At 42.0% G+C, this 20,233-nt stretch overlaps 1 protein-coding gene across 8 annotated transcripts in view; it reads right to left on the reverse strand.

The window, feature by feature from the left end:
• The window catches only part of MACROD2 (mono-ADP ribosylhydrolase 2), an 860,596-nt gene that overhangs the window by 25,980 nt on the left and 814,383 nt on the right, over positions 1–20,233 (reverse strand). For 5 of the 8 annotated variants that reach the window (XM_066995337.1, XM_048060981.2, XM_048060980.2 and 2 more), the window contains 4 exons: positions 11,623–11,700; positions 11,191–11,283; positions 10,895–10,969; positions 10,184–10,294 (listed from right to left, as the gene is read on the reverse strand). In XM_066995337.1, coding sequence (XP_066851438.1) covers positions 10,184–10,294; positions 10,895–10,969; positions 11,191–11,283; positions 11,623–11,700 — 357 coding nt within the window. The remainder of the gene's footprint in view (positions 1–10,183; positions 10,295–10,894; positions 10,970–11,190; positions 11,284–11,622; positions 11,701–20,233) is intronic. The other 3 variants (XM_048060983.2, XM_048060982.2, XM_048060984.2) reach the window with 2 other exon arrangements.

Here is a 20,233-nt window from a genome sequence, read left to right on the forward strand (position 1 = left end):
ACCCGCTTTCAAGTCCCTCTCCATGCTGGAAGGACTCAGTCCCTGACCCTCACATCCTAGAGATCCCTGCAAGGCAGCTGTGGGGGAAAGCCCCTTCCATCCTTGCCTTGCATGTTGGGCTGCTGTCAATGAAAGCACGCGACTTCGAGCCCTTTCGACGCTCAGGGAGAAGCAAAACAACAGGCAGCACAGCTGCTCTACAACTGAAAGAGCAAGTTCTGCTCAGTTTTCTGTCCTCTCCGGACTGGCGGATGGATCTTGGGCTGACGGAGGTGCCACGCTCAGGTACCTGCACCCCAGAGAGGGAGAGATGCTAAGACATGCCTTGCTGACTATCCCCCCAGTTAGTCTGTGAGCTTCTCTGCTAATCTTCCTCGTTGCCTGGATAGCTGGAAGAACCAGCCAATTTAATTTCCTTGAATCGAGCTGCTGGAGTTAGATACCGATTTTTCAGCACAGTGACATCTTATTTTGAAGCACCTGAGGTATCTCCATTTGTGCCCATTTGATGTTTTTGTGCTACGTTTCAGGCTGACAGACTATACAAACACACCCAGAGAATGTGTTTTAACTGATGAAATACCTTGTAACCATGATAGGATTTGGCCACAAATCAGGATTCTCAATTTTTTCCAGCCACTGAGACGGTGACTTTGCTGTGCTGACCCCCTAACTATATACCATTGTTAGCTGTAGCCAGGGGGCACTGAGAAAAGATTATTGACTTTTTCTTCTCAGAATCCAGAACACAGTTTAACTGATTTTCAATCCAGGTAAGAAAGGTAGAGCCTGTAAGCAACCGCTTATTTCCTCCGCAGAGAAAATGCTGAACGTGTAAACATGCCGTCTTTCAAGGGCTGTCAAGTAATGTAGGTATCGAGTGTTTTTTGACAGGATGCTGTAAATGGAATAAAGCAGGTTTTGGCCTCTGTGGTAGCTATGATTGCTGGCAGAGCTATGCCCTTCACACTCGTGATTGAGGGAAAAAAACAAACAAAGCAGGCTGCACATCCGCTCTATGGAATAATGAGACAAAAGGCTTACGTGTCCCAGTGTTTCAAGCTAAGGATCCTGCACCAGTGAAACAATAACGAAGGGCTTTTTGCAGTTGAAATTTGCCAGCTGAGGAAAGCGATGTATTTTCAAACTCGGGATAGAAAGCACAAGGAAACTCTGAATCTGGAAGAAAAATAAACACTTGAGGAAAGAACAGCGTTAATCGGGTAGGGACTGATTTAAGCATCCCAGCAAATATAAGGGAAAGTAAAAGACAATGCCATTCCGTATTCTTTGTATTTTTCATGGACCTCTCAAACAGAAAACAGATTGCCTTTGCCATTGCCTACCGACTGTCTACAGCTGCAACCTGAAGCGCATCATCCAGAACACCTTTTTTGCTGCTCTGGTTTAATTGCAGATTAATATGCATTCACAGCACACAGGAGTGCTCCAGGGAAGGGCCTTTGGAGCTCGTGGAAGACTCCAAAAAGGACAAACTGAACTTCCCATAAAGTAAAGGGAAGTCCCAAACAGCTGCAATCCCGCACCAATAGGTTGAGGCACCACTATCTCATGATTAAGGTATGGGTGCAGCCACAGAGATGTATGAGGGGAGATCAAAAGCTAGCTTCCTCCCTGGCAGATAATTCACAGTGATGAGACTCTGGGTCAGCTCGGGCTGCTGGGCTAACACCAGAGGTCCAGGTATACCAGTGGTGACCTCACACTCGTCTGGAGGCGATGTTTGATGAAAGCCAACAAAGTGCAGGGCAACTCTTCCAGATGGCAAGATCCGCTTGAGAGAATGCTCACCTGCTGACTGCATTAGAAAAACGTGAGGGCAGAGAAAACCTGCTGCCAAAAAATTATGGGTAACAAGCAGACAAAAGGAAGAGGATACATAGGGGTAGGAGGAAAGGATAACGCTTCGAGATCTGAATGAGGTCAGGTGGGATTTTTCCTGCTCTGGGTCAGCAGTAGCGAGAGGCAGATTTACTCTCAGTTGGGGTCAGGCCCTATCACTGCAGTCTCCACTGGACAAATTGTAGGCATATCTTCCCCCTGCTGGCGTAATAGTCCCTCCTTGTACAGCACCGGCCTTCCTCCCCAAGCACCAGGAGCAAGGGCACCAGGGCACGTACAAAGCCACAGCGTACCTCCCTGGCAGAGCCAGTGCCATGGGGGCTGCACAGAGGAAAAACACAGATCAGAGCTGAATCAAAAAGAAGGCCTCCTGACCCGGCCAATAGTGTGAAAAATGGTTAAATGCCTCCTTTCTGATAGGAGAATACGGTAAACTACTCACCCACACCGCTGGGCACAACTACAGTGATAAAGCTACTGACAGAGAAGGGACCATACATCCACCCCCCTAAAACAAGTAAGAATGTCCAAGGGAACCTTTTCATCTCAGGAGATACGATGCTTTCTTTGATTTAATTCTCATTCTGTACTCAAAATTTAAGAAAAAAAAAAAAAAAGTCCTCCTAGATCATCTCCTCCTACCCTCATTGCTAGTTTTTATTTTATTTTTTTTTGCCATAAACCAGCACAACAACCCGAGCAGCATGGCATGTTCTGCTTGCTGTACATTATATACAACGTAAAGCATGGGGAAGCACAGAATTTCCAAAAGCCATCTCAGTTGGATCTTGTGCATATCCTATCACAGACAAACTTTATTAAAGGAGGTCAGAGTCCAAAATGAATCGTCGCATAACAAAATTAAGCCTTCTGTTGTAGCACGCAGGGCACAGGAACATAACATTTGTCCACAAGAGATCAAATTCTTACTCGCATACCTCCACTGCGCTGAAATAGCCTGGTGGATCTGTTCTACTCTAAGACTGAAATTCCTATTGCTGCAAATGGGAATGAAACCAACTGCTCAGACAGAGCCCTCTGGAGCTGTGTATTATACTTAAAACAATGGTGCCATTTCTCTGAAGGCGCTACACCTAATTTCCAGATGCATCATTAACTATGATGCCATCTGTAAAACCACAGGCCTTGGTCAGCGAGCTCTCCTTTTTCACTTATGTTACAGGATGTCGAAATCTCTCCTGTATTCCTTTCACTTGTCACTCGGATGCCATTTGATATGATTTGAAAGAGATACGTGCTTCATTTGCATAAGGTAGCCCCGCTACTCTGGAGATTTGAGCTAAAACCAAAGACTAGCAGACTTGAACACCATGTGAAATATGCATTATCTTTACGTTTTTCATACACTACAATGGCATTATCAGCCTCTTAAAGCCCTTTAAGCCTTGTATCTCAAAAGTACAAAACATGCAACATCATGTAATAATATTACAAACATATGAGGACTTAGAATGACTTCACAGCACCTGCTTTTCAGTGGGATTTTATGACTTTATATTAATTTGGCCTTCTTACCATGAAAATAAAATGTAAATGGCACTTCAAAAATATGCCATTAAAAATATCCAGTTTCTCCTCCAGCTTCTCAGAGGATTTAATCTTTTCTCTTATTTTCTGTATACAGAAGAGTTCTAAAAATTATTTTATTAGATTTAATGCTGAATGTGTTTCAGTTCAGTACTGTAACATGAGTTAATTAAACCAAACAAAGGCCACATTGCCAGCGCTTTCAGAAGGAACAAAGAGATATTTTTAAATGAAAGAAAAATTGCCAATTCATAATAATATTTCTATTCTGATTACTGAAAATGACATGAAGAAAGCAATCAAATACACACAATAAACCTTAAACACTATCATTGTTAAAGCAGTCCATTTTCTTGTTTCTTTTTTTCTTTCCTGTTGCCTTTTTGTCTTGTACCCTACCATCAAGCCTGATAACATAAAGCGACTGTGACAGCAGGCAAAATGTTTAAGCTGAAAAATTCCTTACATTTTCCACTTTTTCTTAGAAAAGCACACAGAAAAAAATTATCATTTGTAACAGAAAGAGATGAAAAATAATTAAAACTTAAAACTGATCTTGCACCACCTGTTCTTTACATACGTTCAGGCTAGTACCTGATATATGGAGAGCAATGAAAAGAAACAGATTCCTTCTGTGGCAGGAAAAAAAAAAATGACTTCTTTACCCCCAGGAGATTGAAATCAATATCTGGAGCAGACTACTGACTGTATAATAACCACCCAATCCTGCAAGTACGCAGTGCTGCTCAGCATGGCCCAAGCAGTACCCTTTGGGAAGGCTCACAGGGGTCTGCTTCCCACTTGCAGCCTCTCAGAGGAGGGAAGGAACATTGGGGCACTGTGTGCTGCCTGATGTGGTGCAGCTCTTCTGCTGCACCAGATGGTCCTTAGAAAATGAAAAAAAAAAAAAAAAAAGAAAAAAAAAAGCCATCACCTCCACGTTGCTGTTGGTGCACACTGCTGGTCACAACAGCCTGCGAGTGACACTTCCTCCTACTGATCTTGCTGATCCTTCATCATCACGGAAGCGACTGTTCCTAGCACCCAATCTTTGCTGACATCGGAGCCTGGAGACCTCCCAGTTCAGCACTGACAAAGCCACCTCAAATATAACCACAGGCACTGGGACCAGAAAAAGCACTCCTTTCCCACAAGCTGCAACATGCAAGAGGAGCACAGAAGATGCCCACGCAGAGCCATTCGCAGGCACGCCAGGCTCACCTGCATTCAGAGGCATTTAAACAAAGCCACCCCAATCCCAGAACCACGCAGAACATTTTAGGTGCATTCACCAAAATCGACATACTGTTTGCCAACTTAGAAAAACCTGTGACCCCTTCCAAAAGGAACCTCGGGCTAGGCTGAAAGGTTTCTTTTCCCTGCCTACAGTTATGGCCCTTGCTCAAGATTTTACACTTGAGTTTTGCAAAGTTCCCCAGAAAACGAAAACATGTGAAGGGAGACTTCTTAAACCCCAAAGATATCCCCCCAGATGAAGGCACTTTTTTGGCTTTCCAGTGACAATCTGGTTACCACACACCTCCGACTAATTCCAGTGACATTCTTTGCAACAATCTGCTATCTCTAGCTCAGCTTTAGACACGTGAGTTTAAATACCAGTTTACAATTTTCTTCTTCCACAGAACAACCAGCGTTTCTGCAAAAGGTCCAAAGGTGTACTTTTTTTCATTGCCATCTACCAATGCATGTTAGAAGCAGATTTTTAAGATATATTCCAAATTTATGGTCAGACTTACTCTGCAGCAGCACATAAAACGTCATCTGATACATTCAGTGTGGGTTGTTATCAAAGAGCTGTGCACTGTGTATTTGAATCAGAATACTTATTCCTTTCTTTTTCAGGGAACCTGAATAAAAGGACTTGGAGCCTCTAAACTATGTCTTCAGCAGCCACAACACTCCAAATATCTCTGTATTCTTGTCTCCCCAGGCAAAACAAAGTATGCCTTTTTAAGGATGCATAGAGAAGATTATTAAAATCTCTCTCTTTTTTTTTTTTTTTTTTCCTAAGACGTCCCATCCACCTTCACTTGAAGCTGAGAAGTTTGGTTAAGAAATAAAAGGTAGTTACACTTGCCATGACTCAAGAATAAAGATGTCAGGTTCATCTCAAAAGATCTTTCTCAAAAAGTACCTTGTTTCTCTATAACAACGATGTCATATCAGAGAAAGTAATTTCTTTTGACAATGTTTGCAACTGTACTAATGCATGTAAAAATCATATAAATGCATGAAAATGAAACTGTAAAACATGGAGAGCTCTTCTCCCTGAAGTTTCTGAATATTTAATTCTCTCCAAGATCATGCTGTCAAATGATCTCTTTTGCTAAAGTACAGATGGATAACTACCTTAGAAATCCAGTTAAGTGAAGAATGACGTGGTAGCTACAAAGGTACCTATCTACTCAGTTAACAAAGATCGTTGAACAAAACTGGGCTTAGCTAAGAAAATGAGACAGAATTCAAATTTACCTTAAAGGGCAGTGACCAGAGGCCTGGCACCTCAGGAAATCGTGTACATTGCACGTGATCTAAACCAGTTAACCTCCCTCCGGTCCCTTCCCAAGTCTGCCTTAGGATCACATGGTTCATACACAACCAAGATGGTTATTGCAGTCCCCTACACACAGCACTCAAAAAGGCTGGGGAGCAGCTACACACAGAAATACTAATTGCATGGGCTGTGTCCTGCTCTTAAGCTAATTCCCTGGACACTAATATATTTTTCATAGGCATTAATTACAGCACTTTGATGCTTTATTGTGCTTCAGCAATAACCTACTTCTGTGTTTCGGGACTTGTCCAGAGGAAAATAAACATATTCTTTTCCCAGGGAGGATGCTGCCCAGCCACACGTCTGGGACATGAACCAGCATGTCACCAAAACCATGCAGAAGTGGCAGAATAGCTTCACCCCTTTCCTCTTGCCCACTGCCACTAGGTCAGGGTCTTTTCCACAGCTCTGGTAGTCAGAACAAAGCTGTGAAGACTACTCCTGAAACCAGGAGTTGTGCTTTGTGCTCACAACACGGCGACAGGTGACATGAGTTGACGTGAAAATTGCTTCTTAGGTGGAAAAGAATCCCAAGCCAAGCTCAAGTAATCCTACAAACAGCACAATAGGACAAAATATTGTAGCCTAAATACAGAAGATGATCAAACAGAGAAACAATGGTTAACTCTGCTCATATGTCAGTAGCTTGGTGGAAAACCTCTCCTCCAAAGAGTTGGGCAACTTCTAGAGATGACCAGAGAGAGAAATCATCATATCTAAGGCCTTTTGCAGGGAGACAGAAAGAGTTCAGAAATGAAAAAACGTAATAGGGGGGAGAGCAGGCTTCGAGTAGCAAACGGCTACATATTCAGACATGCTAGAAATTGTCTCCTAGAAAAACTGAGCTGCTTAAAACTGCAGCTAAATGTTGAACACGTGATTGTTACAACATGACAGGGCTACTTCTAGGTGGACGTATAAAGGGGCTGCCAAGCGGTGTATTAACAACACCTACACTTCCCTAGTCAGCAACCAGGTCAGTGATCACCACTGACTTTGCTTTTTAATAAAGGGATTTGAGAATATTCCCTAACCTTATAAGAAACACATATTTTCATTATTCTTTTGTGAATTAGAATGGGTGCGTTATAGTAGTTGGAAAATAACAGAAAAGGCATCTTAGCTGGTCTTTTTTCTTCAGGTGCTCCCTAATAACATATAACTTCAGGTTACAGTAGGAAAATAGGGAATAATTGGCACACGCTGTATTTTATTACTGATTTTGGAAAAAGCCGCACCAGGTTTTTATGAAACACACACAGTGCTTTACAATGTTACATTCTTCAGGGTAATCTGGCTTACTTCATTCCGCTGGCAATGGAGCAGTGAAATTGCTACGACTTGGATCCTTCAAGTCCCAGAACGGTGCCCCAGAACTTCGGGAGCACCAGGATCCACGACTCCTTGGTAAAACTACAGGCTGTGGAGTCACCCTGGAGCTGTGAAGCCACGTGGGCTATATAAGGACCCTGCAAGCCCTAAAATCCCCAACACCACACAGATGAGCTGACAGGAAAACTAGATCGGCAGCACACCTACACTTTGTCAGAAGTTTGTGAAAACTGAGACACGCCTCGAAACCATAAAGAAACAGACTTTTTTTCTCCAAGGAAAACCAGATCACTGAAAAAAGTTTCTAGCGGGCTTCAAAGCCACCATCAGTAACTAGGCAGAAATCTAGCTTTAGGTTGGGAAAGGGACTTTGATCTTCGTTGGCAATTTAGTGGATTCCACAGCTCCAGCGCTGGGGACAGCACAGGTCACAGAGGACTCCCGTTCATCTAATGGCTCCCAGTGAGACAGAGAAAGCAGAGAGGCAGTTATGTGCTACCCCTCGCTCCAGGATGAGCATGGTAACACGACAGGAAAAAATCAGATGTAGAACAGAGAGAGCAGATAGCTTAGAGATCAGTAGTTGCTACGCGGGGCTGCGCATGTAGGGCTAATACAGGTCAAAACCACCATTGTGACACTTAGGATTCAGTTTTATGACCAGATTTCTATTTAATGGGAACTGCAGCCCCGTATCAGCTTTTTTCCAAGTGTTCTTAGGCAAAAATATGCTGGTTTATTGTACACCAAATGTACTGTGGGTGCTGCTGGAAAACAATTTCAAAGAATTAGGTTATGCGACAGCACTTAGAGATATAACAACATTTCAGGTAACCCGTTTTATGCCCTGTAATCTCTTCCCATTAAAAAGAGACTCTCTTTGGGAAGTATGTATTATTTTATCAGCTTGAACTTCAGCTGATTTTCTGTTTCTTCAACTCCTTGTCCAGATTCACCTTGCATTGTGGCAGACTTTTAAATCTCGCATGGCTGACAATGTGCCCACCGAATGGGGAGCATCTAACAAGAATAGCTCTGAAGGTTCCCCTATATGTTCTTACACCCACAAGAATGAAACAATGCAAGGGAAAGACTTAACTTCATTTTGTTCTCAAAACCAAGCCAAACAACAACAACAAACCCACCACAACACAACAACAACAACACTCACACCAATTTATTTTCCCTGATGCAAAGCCAAAGTTCAGAAAAAGCTAAACAGAGTATCCGTGGAGTTACCTAAGTGCCATTATCCCACACATAGACTCAGCACAGCATCTCCTCCTATTAAGGAGCTGATCGAAAGCTCACTTAAATCAATGAGAGTCTTTCTATGAACTTCGGTAAGCTTTGGATCAGACCGATCTTGTTCAAGAGCAATATCTGAGCCCCCTTGTAGGAACACGTTCCACAATGTTTGGAAAGAACCTTTTACTTACTTAGTACTTGAGCCTTTTAAATCAGGGGCAGGAAAAGGAAAAGTGCCAAGAACAACCTTTTTCTGACATTACCTTCTTTTCTTTAACGTTGCATATTTTAATAGTAGGTAGAACAGATGGTGAAATACAATCTCTCCACTGAGAACTAAATGACAGCCACTAGCTGTAGGGGACACTCAAGTATTAAAGGGAAGGAAATGCACAAATAATGAAAGTACATTTTGTCCAACTTGCTTTTGATGAGGCATAAAATAAAATGTAAATAATTTCTATTAGGAGGAAATTAACATAACGACTTTGGTATTTGCAATCAGAGCAAGCTCGTATTACATAACCTGGATTTGCAATTGAAGTAGAGCAATACCATTTACCTGGATTTGAAGTAAGGATTATATGAATTCTGTTTTCACTGTCAGTAATACGGCACAAACCCGATACTATTAACATGACTGATAATAAAGAGATGTGATTAGTCTCAACTTGGATAGGCAATTAAAAAAAAAAAAGGAGCAGAAATGCTGGTTAGCTGTATGTGAACAGAGGTTCTGTTAACCGGGGTTTGCTGTGGAGAAAAGTGTCAATATTACTAATACACGTTTGCAATTAAGTTGCTGTCAATGTGGCTAGGAAAAGGAGTTCATAATTAGGACAACAGTTAGTATTGACCTGAATTTTCAGTAAAAATCATGTCTCGGTTTTAATTTGGAACTATAAAATTCATCTCTGTGCTCTACAGAAGACAACCATATAATTATTAACTTACAGCGACTTTACAATTAGAGAATTATTTACATAACATGTTCTTTTTACATAACCACGTGGCTGTTACAAATGGTGCACTGAATGTAATGCTCCCAGAAGAGTATCCAAGACAGAAAATTGAACTTCTAAGTTTCTTTACAAAAGCATTACTAAGGATTTAAATACTTTACTCTCGGAAAAAAAATACTGCTTCAGCAAGACCCTGTGCTCCCGCTCCAAATATTGGTTTCTTTATTAGAATTACTAGTTTTAGTTAATTACTAGCTAAATCTCTATTAATGGCCTCACTGCTCATTTGCATGCCTACTTACTGTAAATATTCTTGATGCTTCTAGTGAACATGATCAAGAGGATACTTAAATGGACAGAAATTGGTTGTTTAATCTGCACATTAATACGGAAAAACAATGAAAAGTGTGCTTATTTTAAATAACTTTAGAATCTGATTGTGCACTTTCTTGCACTTATATTCCTATGTGACTGCATGTCCAGTATATCAAAGCAACACAAAGATACGGAAGTTAGTGTGTGTTTTTGTTTTTTTTTTTTTTTTAGTAAATCCCTTTATACGTGCTATTTCCATGTTTCCTGACAAGCAGAAGAAAAACAGAACGTGAGCCCAGCGGAATTCTCTTTCTCATTCTATTTTTTTAAGTAGCCTTACCTTCCTCTTCTTCTACTTGTGCTCCTCCTCCTCCTTCTTTTTCTTTTTCCTCTGCACTGGGAATCAAAGGTTTCTCCTCTTCTGTTGTGCCTTCTTGGTTCAACAATGGCTCTGAATAAATTTGATAAAAAGATGAACAGTAAGGCTTTTCAGAATGTACATTGTATAAAAGGATTAACATACACTAGACAGATTACCATTAAAAACACTGGAAAAGGATCCTTCCCCTCAACAGCACAGATACAGTATCTATCTCGGGGAAATGCAACGGGCAGTCGTTGAGAGCAAGGCCTCGCTCCTCCAGCATGCTGAGCTTTCTGGGATTGGGCACAAAAAGCCCCCCATGCCTAGCTCCAAGCATCGTCCCTCACCAGGACTCCTCACAAGCCCAGGGGCACACACACTCTAATGTTTTGCTGGATGGAGGACAGAGCATTCTGTGCTCTGAACATACAGGGCTCCAGTGCTTGGCGAGAGGAACAAGGGAACAAGACACACAGTGTTCACTTCTTTCTCTAATGGAGGCAGTCATTAAAACGCCATCTGATATCACTGAGAACCCATAGCTACTCCCCTGCTCTGGACTGAAGTCAGGGTTACCAGAAGATGATTCAGCTCCACAGTTTTGGTCTTGGAAGCATGGAAAACAAAAGGGAATTTCAACACTACTGCTCAGATCTGAGCAATAACAGTGTGATGAATATGCAGTACCTTCTATCTCCATGCAGGAGCTTTGGGAATCTGCCCCAGCTTTCATCTCCTCCTCTGCAGCACCATCCTGCTGTCCTGTTAGCACGACAGATTGAAAATGACATCAGTGCGAGGGCTGCATGCACGCAGCGGCAGGTTCGACAGGCACGGCACGAACCTAACACGCCGCATCGAACTCTTCAGCCATGAAATGCTTTTTGCTATTAAATGAACAATGTTAGAACTATTTCATATATGAAAATACCACCTACTAAGCTCTAAGCATTAAGGATGTTCAATGTCTGGTCACAACTGACCTGGAACAGCTATTTTTTCCTTCGTTTGTAGCTCAGCCTCGACACACTGGTTCTCACAGGAGCTGTTGCAAAGCACCCCCGCTTGCTGGTCAGCTTATCAGAAGGAATAGAATCACCCCACAGGCTTTTAGAATAATGATGGGAGGGGAGGAAAAAAAAGGGGGGGGGGAGGGGGAGAACAACAAGAACAACAGTGCTATGTCCTCTGGATCTATATGGTTAGAAGCCCACACGCTTGGAGATGTGTCTTTGCCAGCAACACCAACAATTACTGCACCAGGCCTGTCTGGCACGGGACCTCTGCTTGCTGACAGCATTTTCCTGAGGCAGCAGAGGTCAGGCTGAAACCCACTGGATGCTGTAACTGGAGGAACTAAGGCTCCCAACTGGTTCATTATCTGCGTCTTAAAGAATTTTGAGAGAGAACTTTACCTTCGGCTTGATCTTGCTCGCACCCCATAGGATGTGCTGGGTCACTCTCCCGCGCGCCCTTGGAGTCTTTCAGGGAGTCTGAGGAAACAGCGAACACACAAACACGCGTCCTGCAGCAGTTTTTGTGCTGGAAAAGTCTGGCTGTTTCCTCAGACACTGGTGGCCCTTAGGTGCGAGGTTCATACTTGGCATTCTGATACTCGGACAGCACTTCCTGCTGCTTAACCACAGACTCGTACACTACAAAAGCATACTCGTGGGTCTCAATTATTCAAGCTGATTTCTGAATCCGTACACTTATTGAGCAGTTTCTGGCCTGCGGTACAAACCTTAGACAAGGAGTTGTCAAGAAACGATATGTAAGAAAAATGAGAAGTGCTACTGAGACTTATTTCTAATGAAATGAGTGGCACAAAGCTAGGAGAAACACAATGGACCGCCTACTTAATAAACAGAGTGACTTTTTTTTTTTTTTTAATAACAATACCAGTGCTTTTCATGGTTGGATTTTCCCTAGCTTGACAAACATTCAGTCCTATAAATCCCACTGCAAATCCTGGCCTCATTTCACCAGATGACAGAACTCCCAAGGCCATTATCGTGGCCAAGACTGCTTTTGCTTTTGGGGAGACTACCAAAATGAAGCGCCCAAAGCCATACTCTGAACCAGTGGCACAGTGAGGTTTTGAATTAGACAGTATAAATCCAGCCCCTACACTCTATCTGTGGTCTTTGTATACACCAGGCATTGTTTTTTGCATGTCAAACAACATTTTCTGACTAGAGCCACTCCCTAGTGATCTATGGAGTGCAAAGACCTACAGCGCATGACAGTAAATTACATTATGACAGTTTTGTCACAGCTCTACTTCTAGAGGGTCCCTTTCCATCATACAGCAGAGCAGATCTTACAACATACCAAAGGATGCCCGGGTAAAACTCTCTTCCTGAAACTTGCCAAGAATAATCTCTGATGGATAAGCGAGAAAGCTGGGTTGTTAACATCTGATCCAAATTTAATAATCTGTAGAAAAGGTATGCACTGAAAGTGTGTGGCTTTAATTAACTGCAAATAATCCCCCAAGGCAAATATTTAATTACCTGCACAGCTTCTTACTTCTCTCATGGCATGACAATAAGTTTATAAATCCAAGTTTGAAAGCAGAATATCTCACTGATGTACAATTTGCTAAAATTTGCCCTTGCTGCACTTTTTTTTCTACCCTACTGTGGACTTAAAACGCTGAGCACTGCTATCAGCTGGGCCACTGTGTTGGCCCTTTCATGCTAGGAAGCCACATTGTGCTATGAGTTACAAGGGATTACCCTATCAGCCTGAATCGGTGCAAAAATAAATTAGAATCTCATCAAATTGCAAGTTTAATCAAAAAGCGAGTTGAAGGACCTCTTGGTCTTCAATTGGAAAGGCACTAAAAATCTTCAGGGAATTTCTCAACGTCTAAAACAAACTTTAAATGCATCGAGTGAAATTCTGGCTTCACTGAATGTCAAAGCCTGCGGGACATCCAGCAAGCCAAGGTTTGTACCACCCCTAGCCCCCTACTCTGAATTCATATAATCTTTTTCGGTATGATTTAGTTGCATGTTTGCAAATGGTACTTTACTGACAAATATGGAATCAGAAGTCCTCTGCCTTGAGTACCTTGCAGTGAGGGCCCTTCAAAGAGCCAGAAGCGTGATATTACCTGCTGGGGGTGGGAGAGGTACATGTTCCTCTGTCCCATATGGTTCTTAGAGATATCTTATCCAGTGCTGATTGCACAGTACTTTATACTGCCAGACCTGTGCCTTTAATCTCAGTCTGCAGGTGCCACCTTTCCTCCCAGAATGAGGAATGACTCCAATTTCATGCAAAAATCAATCCGCAGCATCAGAGGAACAATTACGCGCCTTGGTCAATAGCAACAAATGGAGTTTAAAGAGCCTTGTGCTTCGCTGATGTATGTGCCCCCTCACATTGTTCTTTGTCGTGCAACACCACAGCTTATGGCAAACTACAGTTATTGTGCAGCACGAGTTGTCTGCATTTCCACCCTTGGGCACAGCTGGAAGTCTGACCCTACTGCTGTGCTCAGTGCCAGCATTAGGCACCACAGCAACAGACCGTCTATGCTGTTTGGCCCATCTTCAGACATTCCCATACCTGGACAGTTTATTCTTACAGGATTGCAATTTAACGTTAAGCTTTCATTTTGGATGTAAACAGTTTCCTAATTGTTCCAGGGTTCAAGAAAGCATTTTAGTTGCACAGGATTCAAAATTATTCCAGGCAACATAAAATGTTCATTTTGCACATGTTCTTTTTTGTCAAGCGTGTTTCTGAAAAGAGCAGAACATGGGCAGGAGTTGCTGCCTCGCTGAAGGAGCCTGCGGTTCCTATTTCAGCAGGAGAGATCAGTAGCTGCATTAGCATGTAGATTCTGAGTTTCAAAATCTTTAAGGTCAAGACCATATCAAAGATTTCTTCTTTTCAAATGCAAATAGTAGATCAAATATTCAAGCCAAAAGGTCCAAAGACAGATTTACTTTTAGGATTAACAAGAATAAAATAAAGCAAAGGAATAAACCCAGATTTATGAAGAAAATCTCAGGCAGGCAAGAGTAAAAAATGTAAGATTAAATGCACAGGTCAATAAAAGCTGGTCCCAAATTGGATACGAGGCAAGAACGCTGCATCTGTTTCAGTTGGCAAGCAGTGGTGGGAATACCACAAATGCTGACTAAATACAAGTTTCTCTTCGCAAGTTTTCAGTAGGGTAGCAGTATTGCTCAGGAAGAGGTGGTCTTCTGTGCTGACTTAGTCCTCTAGAGCCATACAGAACTGGGCTTAAGCCAGTATGATAGTCCTAAAAGACTCCATGTCCGCACAAGCTCTGGACATCCCTACAGCCTTCATCCACAACCAAATGGCTAGGAACTAACTCTGATTTTTTAAATGGTATAAAGCAGTGGTATAAATGGTATAAAGCAGATTTTTTAAATAGTATAAAGCAGTGTCAGTCATCTCCTAACACAGCTACTCATCTGCCAAGTTGCACCGAGAACTCTAGTGAGGGTAGCATTTCTCAGCAAAGTATGTTTGTTTTTTTGGTGATGTACATGGGGCACCATTCGCTTTGGGGCTGTAAAGGGTTAGCATTCCACCAGGAGGGACTGAAAGTAAGCAGTGCTTCTGATACTGCATTGTAGCACGGTTCCTGGTGTCATCACTGATCACACACAAATGAACCAAACATGACATTTAGTGACATAAATGAATCAAAGATAGGCCACTTTCATCTACTGCACATAAAGCAATGAAGTGCTTATGAACATCTGAGTGTAAAACCGATTAATTCCTTCAAACCTGCTTTTACCTGGGGGCTGCTTTACCTGCAGTGGCAGTATCCACGTAAGGAGCGCTCGCTATGACCCCGCTTGCTCTGCACCCCTCCATTGTATTGAAACAACTATCTCGTGGAGTTGTGTGGCTACATGGACCTGGGAATTAACCCCAGCCTTTAAAAAATCATGTAGAAAATATTTGGACATTAAGTAAGAGGGTCAGAATACTCACCACACACATTACTGTTCTAATATACCAACTGCATGTTGACTTCAACTCCAAGAAAACTCTGTAACTTGCAATAAGCTATCAATTCTACCCTTCCTGCCAATAATCAGGCATTATTTTGTATAAAGACTGCATAAAACCCCCTGTTTTTCCATGTCATTCATGTGTGGTTTTTTTTTTTTGACTGTACAAAGCAACACTGCTCAAACAAAATTTTGCAAATGCTTAGGAAGAGGAGAAATGGTAAGATCTGAATGTTAAGTGGTTTTAATGATCTTTTAAAATTCACTTCCCCAGCTACTCTCTGTATGGCTTATTTACTGAGTCATTTCTAATGTGCAACACACCTGGGTCCTGCACACAGCATAGATAAATCACCACATTTTAGGGAGCTGTAAGACGATTAAAGAGGGAAAAAGCTGGCCATTATGAAAGAAGCAGGTTCAGTGCATTTTATTTTTTAAGCATGATACTGTGAAAAATGACTGGAATATTTCCAGAGTGAAAGAAATCAAGCAGGCGTCTAAAATTACAGGTAATGGTGTGCACGGAGGCTGCCACATGATTAGGGTATTCTTTTGCCTCATAAACCGAGGAAAATGTGTTAAAATGAAGTACTATAAAATGGTGATTTATAAGAAGTTAGGGAGATATTCTTGAGCTTTGACTTTAAAATGTTATTTTTATATCCACCAAGATTTCATTTTAATCTATCTTTATGACGGATTAGATTTATTTGAGCCCAAGTTTATATGGCTTGGTAAAACAGACGTTTTTAGGTGCAACAACCTGTAGAGAGATTTTTGCAAGTGTTCAGGTAATACAGCAGGCACTTCATCTCCCCAGGTGGGGGTCCAGCGGGTAACGCTCCCACTCGCTCATGCTTCCAGCTGCCAGAAGGGCATCTCCTCTAACTTCCCCTTCTGTCCACAAGAGACATTTCAGGTGCAGTTGGTAAGATAACTGTGGGCACCCTGCTGCTGCTGCCAGGGCAGGGCCCATTGCATGGGGCACTGGGTAAGGAAAACACTGAGAAAAACCTGGTGGTCTCAGTTAGACCCTTCCCAGGAGAAGGTGCTGCCCGACTGAAGGTAGGAGAGAGGAGCTGGAAGGAGCAGGTGATGGTCAGGCTGACGGGAGCGCAGCTGGATGGCTTCAGGTCAGCTAATATTTAAAAATAAGTAGGATTTAAATAAACCAGCTAAGCAGATTAGTGTCAGCTGTTGCAGCTGCCTGTACAGGAGAATGGTAAAGCAGAAATATCTCGAGTAGTTTATGGCCTTGACCCTGTCTGGATGCACAATGCTACAGATAGGTCAGATTAAAAGGAAAAGTGAGTAACCTGCATCACGTACAGCTCACACTGACCATTATGATGGTGCTAAGAGAACAGGCATTTGGTTGGATGTTGATGGTTATGTACCTGGTTGAAAATAAAAATAAATAAATAACCCCCCCCCCCCACCACATCACTTAGCTTGCGTTAGCCAATTTGCTTTCACCGAAATCATTCTAACCAAGGGCAAGAAAAATGTTATCCCTGCAGCTGGCACGCGGAGCCACAGCTACAGTTGGGGGTGTTGAAACTCTTCCATTTAAAAAGGTTCTTTCTCAGTTACCTATAATTGAATTTTTTCAGGCTGAAATTTTCCAGGCCTAATCATAGCCCAAGGGTAAAGTAAAAACATTTCATTGGTGGCTGCTGAGCGCTCAGCACTTCTGAAAATCGGGTCATTCATTCAGATGTCTTAATATATACTTAAGAGCTGATTTTAAACACCTCTTTTTGAGCACACTGCCCTTCCAGTCAGTCTGCTTCACCCACTCATCAATGTCTAATTTATGCCAATTTACCCAGCTCCCCTGGATTTGAAATGTTATATCTTTCCGGTTATCCCTTCTCAATCATTTATGTCTTTAGGACACCAAGATTTTTCCATGGTGAGAACTACAGCAGGCCAAACAGGAATTATATATCCTGTATGTTTACACGCAAGATACTTGCAGGCTTCTGGGTTGTACAAAGTGAGTTTTTAGGGCTCAGCTCTAGCCAAGGCATATACCTAATGCAGTCTCTGACATCATAAACTCTCCAGCTGACTGAACCTGACTCCATTTCGAAGAACATAGAAAAATAGTGACTTGCTTTAAATGGCACTCCCGCAGGAGCGCAGACTTTGGTGAACACCTGGAAATAATTAATCGCTGCTTTATTTTTAAAATTAATTAGCATATGATTTAATTTAGTTGACCTTCAAATGAAAATTCAGTTCTTATTAAGTGCTAATGAATTAAAATCAGTGTATTGTGCACAGAAACTTTCCCATGATTACATAATGGGGACTTCATTCTTTATCTGTGCTAAATCCATTCCCTTTTTTCATTTTTCTGCCAGAAAGCCCCATCATTAAGTCAGGTTAAATAATAATCGGTAGGACAGGTATATGAGAAGCAAATGAAGAATATACACTCTCTCACACACTCACTCGGTCCATTTAAAACGAGTTGGTAGTCCCAGCACAATCTTGTGTGGACAGGCATTCCAGACTGAGTGCAGCCTGTCTGATACATGTTTTATCTGCTGCATAAACATTAATGGCCTTAATCACTTTCTTCTGTCCTTCCACTTCATAAAGAGGAGCATCTCTAAGTTGAAATACGCTGTGTATAAAAGGATCTACTTCCATATGCACAGTAATGAAGCGCTACGAAGGTGCTGCCGAGAGGTGTCAGCTCTCTCCTCGAGAGCTAATAGATATGCATGCAAGTTTTCAAGGGTAAAATTGCAACATTTCTTTGCTCTATTTCCAGACAGTGGAAAGAGAAGCTTGGCACAGGCTGAAGTAAGAGGACACCTCCACAGCATAACATCAAATGTCTTGATATTCTTGTAATACGACTATTCTGCTTTGCTTCCTGAGGACAGGGCACTCAGGAAGTTCCGTCTTTTCAAAGACCACATGTGAACTGTGCCCACATGAACTTTTTTTTAATGAACTCTCTAATGAATGACAGGAGAGATACGAGCACACAATAATGTGGGACATGTAATCCCACAGTAGATTTTCATTTTCCGTCAGAGCTCCTTGAAGCATTATTCCTGCATTGTTCAGCACATTCTATTATGAACTGTACTTCCCTTTTCCCATCCTTTCCCTTCCCTTTAAATAAATAAATAAATAAAGGATAAAGAAGGCTCCAGTTAAGAAAAAATATTAGAACTTCGTGATAGCATAGATGCGTGTGCTTCAAAAGCCCCTTGGAAGAGAAGAAAATTAACACTTGAATAAATTCCCAACCAGTTAAAGTGCTCTCCTGATCAGGAACATGTTCCTGAATTAGAGCGTGGGTTTGCGTGAGACCTACCATTTTCTGCCACAGACCCTACCAAAAAGTGTTGAGCTGTGCTACTGTGGGACTGGCAGAAGCCTTTTCGTGACAGTCTGCCACTGGCAATATTCATTGAGAGCTATGATAAAAGTCATCACAGAAATAATTCCAACCAGTGGAGAGAAAAAATTTATCACTGTATCTGGCCTGCCAAGCCACGATGTTCAGGCTGAGAGACAGCGGCATCCGTTTTGAGCAGCCGCACGTTTTAGAACAGAAAGGAAGCATTTCAGTGTGCTCACTATTTTCTGATCCCAGAGATATGTGGGGGGGAAAAAAGGAGTGGAAAACTTACTAGCTGATGCTAATCCAAGTCAAAATACACGTTTCCGTGCACTCACCAGAACTGGCATTAGAGAGACTGCTGAACTGCCACAGCAGGCTTGGAAACCTCCTATTCTGAGTGGTTTAAACCATGCATTTTGGAAGTTTGTAGCCCAGACTTCTTCACTACAAATCTCGTTCCATGGTAATTAGGTGAAAGGAATAGAAAAACATAATTTCTTTGAATGCTTTACATCCAGGTCATTTAGCTGAGGATAAACTACAGAAATGAGTATGTTCCAGAACCTGGCAGGTTTTAGTTGCGTTAACTCAGTGGGCAAACAATTTGAAGGCTGAAATTTATTTTGGGAGCAGCAGGTGTTTTCAGAAATGCCAGGATTTTGTAAAAGTGCCATTTCCCAAGCAGTAGCAGGTTTTTTGTAACACCAGTATTCAGTGTTAAACTAATTCAACATCTAAAATCTGAAAAATTGAGAATATACTAATGCAAATAAGGATTAAAACCATGGCCTGATGGATGCGGCAGTCTCATCGTTCAAAACTCTTGGTTTTCCCTTAAATAACTAGCAACCTAATTCCGAAACAGGCTCTCTTCCCCACCATTCCTTCCTTTGTACTAGCATGACTTTACACACAAAATATATGGAGGAGAGTCTGTCTCACTCCTTTTCCCCTACCAGATGCTTTCTGTCTTATTTTTGAGGAGAAGTAGGACATCCAAGAGTAATGACCCTTTGGGCTTCTCAGGTTACCATCTCTTCTTCTGCCAGCCTCTTGAGAGAAGAGGGGAAAACATTATTCTCTTAGAACACTATAGGAAAAGCGAGAGCATAACACAAAGACAGCTACTTTCCCGAGAAGAGGCAACTAATACAAAAGGTCAAAAAACTGGAGCATCAAAAAACCACAGAGATGGTCACTGAACAGCATATCAAAAGGCACGGATGTCATAGTCATGAACAAGCACGCAAAGCACTAGCAAAACATTTGGATCTTTGGTAAAGACTGCACACAACAACAACAAGAAATCCTAATCCAAAAACCCACCGTGGGCCTCACATTACACAGCATCAAAAAGCACATCCAATGGGTGATCACATAAATACAGTATACATAAAAAGGCCAAGTGTCACTGAGAAAAGAGCGATGAGTGACAGGTAATTGCCTGCTATGGCTGGGGCTGAATCTATCAGTATTCCTGCCTTAAACTAGCCTTGCCATGACCTTAATCTGTGAAGATATCGATAGCAAAAGCCAGTACTCTGGCAAGGGTTTGAGGGCTTTTTTTCCCCACAGTATCAATCAATCAGTTGAGAGAGCACTTAAATCAACCTGTGCAAGGCTTTGAACTCATAATCAGGT

The sequence above is a fragment of the Anser cygnoides genome, chromosome 3 (assembly GCF_040182565.1).
Source record: "Anser cygnoides isolate HZ-2024a breed goose chromosome 3, Taihu_goose_T2T_genome, whole genome shotgun sequence".
NCBI classification, from domain to species: Eukaryota; Metazoa; Chordata; class Aves; order Anseriformes; family Anatidae; genus Anser; species Anser cygnoides.